At 50.6% G+C, this 11,942-nt stretch overlaps 1 protein-coding gene across 1 annotated transcript in view; it reads right to left on the minus strand.

Moving 5' to 3' along the window:
• The window catches only part of LOC111158990 (tripartite motif containing 71), a 65,281-nt gene extending 61,383 nt beyond the window's left edge, over positions 1–3,898 (minus strand). Inside the window, exon 1 of the mRNA XM_022521346.1 lies at positions 3,041–3,898. Within this exon, the coding sequence (XP_022377054.1) occupies positions 3,041–3,898 (858 nt within the window). The remainder of the gene's footprint in view (positions 1–3,040) is intronic.
• Between the last annotated feature and the right edge of the window lie 8,044 nt (positions 3,899–11,942).

The raw sequence follows: 11,942 nt of genomic DNA on the forward strand, positions 1-11,942 counted from the left end.
CGCGGGGAGAGGAGCGGCCACCGCGGGGAGAGGAGCGGCCACGGCGGGGAGAGCAGCGGCCACGGCGGGGAGAGTAGCGGCCACCGTCCGCAGCGTCCGCACAGCGAGGGCGGCCCGAGGCTGGCTGGCCCAGTCGCGGCGGAGGCCCACAGCGGCGCCACCTCCTCCGCCTCCCGGGCCCCCGCCTGTCTTGACCGCCGCGCGGCCAGCGGCCCCGCACTTCCCGGCCTGCCTGCCCTTCCAGTCTGGCGCCAGCAGGCCTTTGAACTGAGCATTCGAAGGCACAAAATTAGCGAAAAACCCCACCTACGTTTTGTAAGTGAGTCACAATTCCTTTACCATTCTGTAGGAAAACCCAATTCCCTTGAGGTTTTGCAGTTACGTTTTAAAACAAGTTCTCAAAACACCACCTGGTCAATCCTGACGAGCCATTTCCAGTGGGATTCTTAAGGAAAGCGGTGGAGAAAGAAAGACCCTACTGGCTGCCTGAGCATCCGTGGGTGTCCAACTGTTGGAGGCACCCTCCCTAAAAATCAAGGCGGGGGGTGGGGGAATACAGGGTCCCAGCCTCCTTTCCAAGGTCAGGTGGCAGCACTGTAAGGCAGGGGCACCCTGAATTATTTAATGGAGCCTGTTGACACAGAAGGCAACGCAGTAAAGAACATTTTAAAATCGAGGTAGATTACGAATGCAGAAAAATAGGTGGGTTTAGAGATTCCATCTCACAATCAAACAGAAGACAGTCACCCTCCAAAGAGCCTTCATGCTCATTTTCCAGTCAGAGGCATGGTTTTTTAAAAAAACAGTATTCCCAAACGGTTCCTGATCATTTTCTTAGAAAGGAAGAAAGAATTTGTGAGTGGGACCACTATATGAACCTGGTGCTTTCTCTAACACTTGGGTCCTTTATTTGCAGCATTGGTCACATTTAAAAATCAAAATTTCTAGCTTTCTAAATGCAGATCTCTGCATTAAAGGTCTAAAAATTAATTTCCAAGTTTTCTTCTTTTAAATGAATGACTGAGGGTAAGGAGAATTTTGCTCAAAACAGAAACTTTCATTTTCTAGAGAATATTCAGTTTAACAATGTAGTATCTTAATGTCTTTGCCAACATTCAACCTGGTATTGCACAACTTATAATGTTAGTCTTCAGGGCATCCAGGAACCTCCAGGGTGAGGGGAGCTTCACTTCTCACTTTACACTCTCTCACACCATTTGAATAGTTTTATAATTTTAAAAGTGTATAAATGTTTTACAAGTATAAGACTTTTTTACAAGTCTGGCAACACTGAGCATCTTCTGTTTTAGCCCAAATAAAACGAATGTGGATCTTTAACTGGGAATATAAATAAAACCTGACATTTAAACTCAATTGCTGGGAGGGAGAATTCAATCAACGGCCCCTCCCAGAAAGGAAATTGTGGCGGATTCAGACGCTCTTTCCCTCCCTTCACCCCCCCCCCCACTTTGACCCTAATCTTCAAGTGATTTGACTCCATCTTTTCATTCCTGGGCTTCAAGATCGGTATTTAGTTCAATCATTCATTTTTCTAAAAGTGATGAAAAGAACAGACTACAAACACTGACCTACTAATGTGAAAACTTTTAAGATGAGTCTACCCAAAGCTTAAAAACTTAGGAAAAGAATGCCCCCTAGCTTAATCACCTAGAAGGAAACTTAAAATGCAGCGCCCACAAGTAGATTAGAATTTCAACTTTTTTCCAATAGGAGACGCCGACTTAAGGCCATCAGGCAATAGCTCCGCCCTCCTCCCCAAATAACAGGTTAGCAATGGAAAAGGCTGCGCTGTGCAAGCCTCTGCCTTGCTCGGTGCCAGCACGCCGGTTCCAACTCGCAGAGAGCAACTCCCACTAGGATTTCTAAAGCCTCTGCCATCTGCTCTTCCTCCAAGACCATAGCTATTACACATACATCTCACGGGTCTCCAGGTAGATGGCTTAAATTAACGACCCTCCCAGCAGAGCCGGCTCCTCGAAATTTTTGGTCCCTTGCTGTATTGGGCTCAGGTAAGTGGAAGGTCTCACACGGTGTAAAGAATTAAGAAAAAAAGGTTTATTCGACAGCCAAAAAAGCGAACTCAAAACCAAAGGCTGCGGTGCAGCCCACGGACCCTGCGCCCCCGGGGTTTGAGCCGCTGCAGAGGAGTCTGGTTTTTCTCCTCGGGAAGTCGAGCCCCGGGCTGAGCAGGGTGGAGACACTTCCCCCACCAGGGAAACCAGTTCCTGTAGGGTATCGAAGTCGGGGCAGGCGTGAGCGGCCCAAGGGGCTCCCAACTCGGTGAGGTCAATGGGCAAGGTACCCCTATTCTGCCTCTCGCAAGCGCGCACGTGGAAACCAGGTCTACAGAGACACACGCACTGCACACCCACACAGCCATCTCCATCCGGGCTCATACCCTACCTTTAAAAGCCCACAATCTACGAGTATGACAAACAAAAATGAGAAAATATGCTCAAAGAGGGCACTCAGTACTCCGGGAGGCCTGTGGTGTGCCTGTACGGGGGGCCACGTCTACACAGATACTCCTTCATCCCGCATCTTTAACAGTTTGCACATTTTGTCAAACAGAGAAATGAGGAAATCAAAATCCATAAAGAAGGGGTGTTCTCAAAAAGAACCATCAAGGGAAAGGGTTCTCGCGCACCGTGACTTGCTTCCCCCCCGCCCCCCCCCAACACACAACCCTAGCTTTTCCCCGCGCATGCAGAGTGAACAGAACGGTTGCCACAATTTGCGATACAGAAAAGAGCGGACTCCGCGTCTTGAAACTCTTCCGCGGCCCCTCGCAACAAGCACACCAAAGCCAGACTTCTGCACACACACTTCCCAGGTAATGACCTCCTTGGTGGCAACAACTGCAAAGTAGGCAAAGGAAAAACAACAAATCCAGAGAGGATCCCGCCACACCCCGCTTTGGGACCGGTCCGGAGGTCCTTGGTGAGCAATCACGCGCGTCCTCCGTGGACACAAGCCCCCGCCCCGCCTCCGCCCCCCAGGAGGCCGCCAGCGCACTCACCTCATCGTCGTGGTGCTGGCAGAAGCCGAGGCGCTCGGGGAACACGGACAGGATGGAGAAGGGCGCGCCAGGGAAGGGCGGTCCGAGACCGAGCTGCTGCGCCGCGGCGGCGGCGGCGGCGGGACCTGGCGGGCCCCGCTCGATGTAGTGGTCCTTAGTGAGGCGCACGCGCTGATGCGCGCGGACGCAGTTGTCGCACAGGTGCTCCTGGCAGTCCAGGCAGCGCGACGAGGCCGCGTTGCCCTCGTCGCAGGAGCTGCAGCCGTGAGGCCGACGCAACAGTAGCGCGGAAGGAGAGGCAGCGGGACCACCGGGCGCAGAGCGGGAAGGCGCGGGTGGTGGCGGCGCGGGCGGGAGTGGCGCCGGGGCCGAGGCGGACGCGCGCGGGTGCGCGTGGTGCGCGTGGTGCCGGTGGTTGCTGTGGCCGCCCGCGCCCGCCGGGGCTCCGGCACGCCCGTTCTTGGGCGGCGGCTCGTCTGCAGTGGCCACCACGGCGTCGAGCAGGTTGCTGAGCAGGAAGGCAGACGAGGGAAGCGCATCCATGCCCGCCGCCTCGGCCAGTACTACTTTCTGGTCACACACGGGACAGCGCAGCTTGAGTGGCTCTCCTGGCGCGCTGCCGCCCGCCGCCGGCAGCCGGTGCGCTTCGAGGCACGGGCGGCAGAAAGCATGCAGGCAGGGCAGGACGTGCAGGCGGCGCGCCGCGGCCCCCGGACCCCCGCCGCCACCACCAGACGACGTGGACGTCTGCGAGGACGACGACGACGCAGACGAGCTGGAGGAGAGCGGCGCCGGGGAGCCGCACATCTCCTTGCACAACAGGCAGATCTGGAAGTCGGTCTCGGGGAACGAAGCCATTTGCAAGCCGACTCGGAGGAGGGAGGAGACCAGAGAGGAAGAGGAGGAGGATATAAGAAAACCGCCGAGGTGGGTGGGGGAGCCGCCGACTCACTCAGAAAAATGCATCGATCGGGCCTGCGATCCGGGGGCCGGCTCCAGAGCGGCACGGCCCGCTTGGCCTCGTCGCGCCCGGCCCGCGCGCTGCCAGCCCCGACGCTGCGGGCATCAAATGCCACTATCTAGAGGCGACACAGATTCCTCCCGGAGGACGCGGAGGCTGCGTGCCTTTCGAAGACGAAGCGCCGGAACAAGTCCCGACAAGCGAGGGGCGAGCGGGGGCAGGGAGGTCAGAGGACTCCCGGGAGCAGCTGGAGCGTCGTTCTCCCTAGCCGAGTAAGTCCCCCAAAGTAGAGTCTGCTGTGCAATCCCAGTCCCGGCGGGTTAAGCAGAATTTGGTTCCGCGAGTATTTGGTGCGTTGCTCTTCTTTCAACAGATTTAGTTAGTCTCTTCTTGCGAGAGGAAACCTCCCCAAACTAGTAAAGGCGGGAGCGGCGCGACGCCAAGCCCGTGTCCCCCCGCGCGACGCCGGCTGCCCCGCCGCATGACGCGGCGGCCAGGGGTTCCTGGGTGGCCCGGCTTGCAGCGCCGGGGGCTTGCGCACGGCCGGGCGCGGCCTCCCCTGCAGGGCGGTCGGCCCCGCCGCAGCTGCAGCTATTGGGGGCCCGGCCGCGGCCGCACGCGTGTAGTACGCACGCGCGTCCCACGCGCCTCGATTCTCCCGCGCGCCGCCTAGCCTGGCCGCGGCTGCCGGCGCTTAACACGCACGCGCGCCCCACGCGGCCCGGGGCCCTCGTGCCCCCGCCTCGCCCGGCCTTGGCGCCTCCCGCGCGCGCTCCTTCTCCTCCGGTTTAGCCGCGTTGCAGCGCGGGGCCGCAGGTCCCCGCGGGCCGTCCTGAATTATTCATCGGCAGGAAGATATTAGATGTACCCGCTGCCCGCTCCGCGCGAGCCGTCGTGCAATGCTATCCGAGCTCCGCGCGCGTCCCGCGCCCCTCCTCCTCACGTCCGTCCTCTCTGAAACCTTGGCAGCGAAGGGGGATCACATTTCCTTTGTCATCGGGCCATTTCGCCCTCGCCTTGGTCCCCCCTCCGATCCCAAGCCGCGGGGACGGAGCCTCCTCTGGGGCGCGCTGGAATCAGTGGAACCGGCAACGGCCCAGCTCGGTGAGCTTGGAAGCCGCGTGGCCAACGCTGCTGGCCCGCGTCATCTTCTTTCTGAAACGAGTCACCGACCAAGACTCGGGTGGCCCCGGCCGCGCTACGCCTACCGGCCTTTGCTCGCGCCGTGCGCTCTGGCCTCCTGGGGCTTTGCACAACTCCCCCAATTCGGGCTGAGTGCGTGCACGCGCGCGCGTGCCCCCTCTTTCTCTGCTTTGCCGCCTCTTCCTCCTTCTTCTCTCCTCTCAGTACGCCGGTTATTGGGACTGATCGGAATTCGGAATCCTTTTAATCTCCAAAGGAGCAAACTCACTTCCGCCCGAGTGCTGGGAGGGGGCTGGGGGAGGGGACACAGGGGAGGGGGTTCCAGGCAAACAGGAAACATTAGCCTTCTCGGCTCGGCTCGCTTTTGTGTGCTCCCTCCCTCCTCCCTCCAACCTCCTCCCTTCTCCATGCCGCTGGGGAGATGAACGCCCCCGGGCTTCGGTGTGACGACCTTTGAAACCTTCCGAGCAAGGAGTGGAGAGCGACTTTTATGTTTATTTAAAAAAGAAAAAATTTCATTTTGAATCCTGGTTCAACCGAGGCTGATATCCCCTGCCAGTGAGGTCTAGGCCCCCCCTTTTTTTTCTTTTTCCTTTTTACGTTTTCTTAAGGAGTCTGCATATCAACACCAAAACACACACTTGTGTGCAACTGGATGCGTGGAATTTAACGAATCCGAATTCCGATCTGCGGAGAAGCCAGTTTCCTTTTGAGTTTAATGGGGGGTGGGGGGCAGAGGGCAGCTGTTCAGGGGAGGCTACCCGGGTGACGGCCCCACGGCCATCTGGGTGGTGTCTGAGGCTGCCTGGGCAGTTCTGGGAGAGGAACTTGCTTGGCCCTGGAAAGAGATTGACTTAGAGGAGCAGAGAGGGCCACATACCAGGCTTCTGAGGGTGTCTGGTCTGAAGGCCAACTGGTGGAACAATTGGCACATCTAACACTGTCAAGCTGTTAGTTACATCGTGGATTCTACTTGTACAGGCAACTACCTGAGTGGATTTCAAAAACCTCTGGTGATAGGAGGAAAAACCCAAACACAAAATAGTTCATACTGTGTGATTCCATTTACAGGAGACTAGAACAGGCCACAACTAAGCTGTGGAGATGTGAAAAGTATCCTTGGGAGTAAGGGGCTTGGACTGGGAATGGGGATGAGGGAACCCTCTTAGGTACTGCAATAGAAGTGTATCATTGGTGTATACATTTGTCAAAACTTGTAAATCTGCCATTTAAGATCTGTGCAAAATTTCACTATGTGTAAATTGTACTTCAATTAAAAACAAAACAAACAAACAAAAAACTTGTTCTCTAGCCTAAATAACCAAAAAGATAAAGGAAAGGAAGAAAAAAAAAATACACAACTATACCATCATCCCCAGCTCCTCCTCTGAATTTGTGCATCAGATTCCAGGAGTTTTCCAGGGAAAGATCAATCTGGAAAGCTCCCAAATCAACCCAGCTGGAAAAACGAGCTGAAGGACTCAGGATGCAGAAACATCTCCCTACAGGGACAAATCCATCCCCAGGTCCAAGAATTGCCCTGAAGAGAGCTTCCAGGTGGAGGAAGAGCCTGGCAGCCGCCCCATGAACACCCGGGTCCTCAGCTGCCCTTGGAAGGCTTCCTCAGCACCTGGAGCGAATCGAAGCTGAGGGAGCATTCACTGAACTGTGCAAAGAGAACAAAAATGTCCCATAAAACCAAAACATATGTTCATTGTATCTCAATAAAATACAAAACAAAGCTCCTTCTCTGCCAATGAAAGAGAAGGAAACCTCTTAGACTTTAAAGATTAGGGAGGAGCTTCTCTTGCTACCATGTACTGCCAAATACGAGTTTCTTCCATAATTTGAGAGTTGTGTGTAAACATGTACATGCTCCCACGTGAATCTACACACTCCTATAGAATTTTCCACCATACTGGCCTAGCTCCAGAGTTGTAGTATTTCTAGGGTTTCTTTTCCTTGCTTTGGTTGTTTTTAATTCTCTCTCTCTCTCTCTCTTTTTTTTTTTTTTTAACAAAAACAAAAGGAAAACAGATGGGGGAAGAGAATTGCCAGAAGGAAGATGGCCCCAGAGGGTCAGAAAAGGCCCCACCCTCCAGCATCTAAAAAAAAGAGGTGCCAAGGCTGGGGTGGGGGGGAGGTGGTGGGGTGTGTGGAACCCTCTACAGTCCTCTTGGTCCTAAGACTCTAGATGGTTTGCAAGTGGATGACCAAGATGAAAAGCCAGCAGAGACATCCTGGAAGAGCAGGAAGGTTTAACTCCAGGAACAGGAATCAAACTTGACAGCGGTTGGTGGGTTTGTTTCCTGGGGACAATCGCTCAGAATAAACCAAAAAGAGAAGAAAAAAGAAAGAGAAGGGAGAAAAAAGGTTTTGATTTCTCGTCATGAAGTAGCTTCCCTTTCTTTCTTTTCTTGAATTGACAGGACATTGCCAGGAAACAGGGCTGCAGTGTAAATTTTTAAAGTAGCACATTCCTAGTTTCCATTAAGTCCATTTACCTAGGCAGGAAAGAGGGTAATCTTTAAAGCAACTGATGAACTCCGCTTGTATAGAAATATAGTTGGGTTTTTTAAATATGGTGTAGTGATACAGAACAACTTAGGATTAGACTTCCTAAGGCTAGAGCTTATCCATCAGAAGAGTAAGAGCCACATATCCAGATGAAAGCCCCAAGACAGTCCGCTGCTGTAAACTAGTATTAAATTTTTCATTGCCACCCTAGCTAATAAACACCCTCTCTTAGCAAGGGTGGAATAAGCAGCCTTCCAGTTTTCTCTCCACTAGGTAACATTAGAAAGGAAGTATAAATACATTCATTCCTAAATCCTGAAAATAAATCATTTGTATTTTAATAACCACTTTTAGAAGAAGCCAGCCCTAAAATTATGTAGAGAGTGAATTTGCATTTTTTTTTTTTTTCAAATTCATCTGTACTCATATTTTGTTTTCAAAGATGACACCAGACTTTGCTGCTCTCTCAGACCTGGGGGTGGGGTGAGGGGGTGGGGTGGCTAGACCACATTTCCATCATCTGCTTTTTTCATCTGGTCCTTTAATTAAATATTTGATGCAGCACGTGTTCTGTTGTCAAAATTGTACCTTTCACCAGCATCCTGAGGGTGCATTTACATAATTTTTAGGTACATAAATCAGCAGAGTATTCTTTTTTAGACATTAAATAAATATTACATCACAATTACTATTTTGAGCCATGAGCAGGCTGGTAACCAGCTTAACAGACGCTCTTGAATCATTGCCTGCATCCTGCCTGTTAGGGGGTGGGGGGTGGAGTTCTACACACCTGGCCAACTCTTGACTCTACCCTGACTCTGGCCTTGAAATCATTTGACAGACGTGCGTCAGCTGTTTTCAACAACCTCAAGTTTCAGCATAGCGGCAAATCAGACGATATAATGTAAGCTCTAATCACCTAGAAAGGTATAGTCTGCAGTAGAGATACTTGAATTGTACATACAAAAGGTAAAAAAAAAATCAGTACGCAGCTTTGGAAGTTAAAGGAAGTGCAGAGCTCAGCCAGGTTTCTGACCCAGCTCCACCACTCTGAGCAAGTTAGGTAAACTCCCTGCACCTCAGATTCCTCATGCTTGTAACTGGTGCAAACGCCTAGTTCATCCAGGATCAAAGCGCTGCTGAATATACTGTGCCTCGTATAGCACCAGTCACATGTAAATGCGCAAGCCCACGTTTAAATCTTAGCTTTGTCACATCATTATTCCGCAGGGAGCCTACGACATCATTCTATCATTGCCTTACCACTACGTTCCACGGGCCCTCCACATCTCATACAGGCAGTCATGTTCTCCTTCCCTCCCTAACAAGAGTTGCCATCTCCCCCCACCTCCCCCCGCACTCTGCTCTCCAGGCCCCAGTGCAGCTGCCTGTGGCCCACCATGTTGAAGCTAAGCTCTCAGCGTAGATTTTCTTTTTTCTTTCTTTTTTTTCTTTTTAAAATTTTATTTATTTATGACAGAGGGAGACACAGTGAGAGAGGGAACACAAGCAGGGGAAGTGGGAGAGGGAGCATCAAGCTTCCTGCAGAGCAGGTGCTGATGTGGGGGCCAATGTGGGAACTCAATCCCAGAACCCTGGGATCATGACCTGAGCCAAAGGCAGACACTTAACAACTGAGCCACTCAGGCACCCCAAACCTAGATTTTCTAAAATGAAATGTGTGCAGAAAATCAAAATATGTCTAAATCAGTATATACTGTTAACCCTGAGCAGCTTCTTACTTCAGATGCTCTCTGATTTTTTAGCTGAAAAATCTCTATCCCATTTAAATTTCCCTTTTTCGGCCTAACCCTGACCCTCATTCATTCCACCTGTGCCAAATTTCAAGGGCTCCCTCTTACCTAAAAGTTAACTCAGAAAGCTTAACCTGACAACCAAGGATCTCTGTGCTCTGTCTCAAACCTCCATTTCCGTCCCTCTTCAACACAAACCCTGCCCACCGCCTATCTATGTATACCCCAGTTCAACTGCTTCAGACGCATTATTGTTCACTGGCCTTGGCTATTTTGTCTCCCGGACTCCCAGAGCTTTCACTGAAAGGTGGGCTCTATTCCCCCTCCTCTAGAGTCTAGGCCACTCCAGCCAAGGGAGCACAGCAGAAGTGATGCTATGCCCCTTCTGGGCATAATCTTTTTTTTTTTTTTTCCTTCAAGATTTTATTTATTTATGACAGAAATAGCGAGAGAGGGAACACAAGTATGGGAGCTGGAGAGGGAGAAGGAGGCTCCCTGCTGAGCAGGGAGCCCCATATGGGGCTCCATCCCAGGACCCTGAGATCATGATGTGAGCCCAAGGCAGATGCTTAACCGACTGAGCCATGGGCCCAGGCTTTAAAAGAACTGGCAGCTTCTACCTTTGTAGCCTGAGCCACCATGTAAGAAGTCTGACATCCCTTCTGGAGAGTCCCAGGGAGAAGGAAAGGGGCCCAGAGCCTAGGCTCCCACCCACTCCTGCCAAGGTGCCAGGAAAGTGAGTGAAGCCATCTTGGATCTTCCAGACCATGCCAACCTGAATACCACCAAGTTGATGCCACAGAGCATCACTATACTGAACCACTTTGAATTACTGATCCACAAAGCTGTGAAATAAAATTAAATGGTGGTTGTCTTAAGCCACTAAATTTTGGGGTCATTGGTTACATAGCAATAAATAATTAGGACACTCCCACTCCAGCCTATTCCACATTCTCTGTCAGATTAATGTCCCTAAGGTTCCTATTTCTTTAAAACAGCCTTATTGAGACATAATTGACATACAATGAATAAACTATTCACATGTTTGTAAGATTTTTTTTAAAGATTTTATTTATTTATTTGACAGAATGAGAGAGAAGGAGAGCAGGAGAGGAGAGAGGGTCAGGGGGAGAAGCAGATACCCTGCTGAGCAGGGATCCTGATGCGGGACTCGATCCTGAGACTCCAGGATCATGACCTGAGCTGAAGGCAGTCACTTAACCAACTGAGCCACCCAGGCGCCCTGTTTGTAAGATTTTATTTATTTATTTGTCAGAGAGAGAGCACACAAGCAGGGGGAATGGCAGGCAGAGGGAGAAGCAGACTCCTCATTGAGTAGGGAGCCCGATGCCGGACTCAATCCCAAGACCCTGAGATCATGACCTGAGCGGAAGACAGATGTTTAACCAGCTGAGACACCCAAGTGTTGCAAACTATTCACACTTAAAGTATACAGTTTGACACATTTTGATACATGGATATTTCTGTAAACCCATCACCACATGAGAATGAGTATATCTCACCCCCAAAAGTTTTCTTGAACACCTTAATAATCCCTCCATTGAACAGCTCCCCAGGAAACCACTGCTCAGGCTTTCGTCACTAAAGGTCAATTTGCATTTTCTGGAGTTTTATATAAGTGCAACCACATAATATATACACTTCCGTACAATTTGTACTTTTGGGGGAATACGGGTCTGGCTTCTTTCATTCAGCATGACTTCGAGATTAATCTGAATTGTTGTGTGAATTAGTAATTCATTTCTTTTTATTGTTGAGTAGTATCCCATTGTGTAGATGTACTATAATTTGTTGATTTATTCATCTGCTGATGGTCACTGGGCTGTTTTCAAGTTTTGGCTATTACAAATAGGGTGCTATGACCATTCAAGTACAAGTCTTTGTTTGGAGAAGTATATCTTCTCTCTTGGAAAAATAACTATGAGTAGAATGGCTGGGTCAAAGGGTAAGTGTATGTTAACTTTTCAAGGTTTTAAATATTTTAAATATTGCTTGCACCATTTTACATTTTACATTTCTGGCAGGGAGATATGAGAGTTCGGTTTTGTCTACACCCTCACCACAGCTTTGTATGTTCAGTTTTGTTTTTTAATTTCATGTTAGCCATTATAATAGATGCATGTCATCTCTCATGGTGTGTGTTGTTTACACTTTTATGTATTCACTTAGAGAGAACACGCAAGCATGTGTGCAAGTGGCAGGAGGGGCAAAGGGAGAGTGAGAAAGAGAATCTCAAGTAGACTCCATGTGGAGTGTGGACTCTGACGAGGGGCTTGATCCCACCACCCAGGGTCACGACCTGAAGCAAAATTAAGAATCAGTGGCTTAACCGAATGAGCAACCTAGGCACCCCTCATTGTGGTTTTATTTTATTTAGTTTTTTTTAAGATTTTATTTATTTGACAGAGAGAAAGACAGTGAGAAAGGAAACACAAGCAAGGGAAGTGGGAGAGGGAGAAGGAAGCTTCCCGCAGAGGAGGGAGTCTGATTAGGGGCTTGATCCCAG

Source organism: Enhydra lutris, unplaced genomic scaffold (genome assembly GCF_002288905.1).
Source record: "Enhydra lutris kenyoni isolate GAN:26980312 unplaced genomic scaffold, ASM228890v2 scaffoldscaffold66, whole genome shotgun sequence".
NCBI classification, from domain to species: domain Eukaryota; kingdom Metazoa; phylum Chordata; class Mammalia; order Carnivora; family Mustelidae; genus Enhydra; species Enhydra lutris.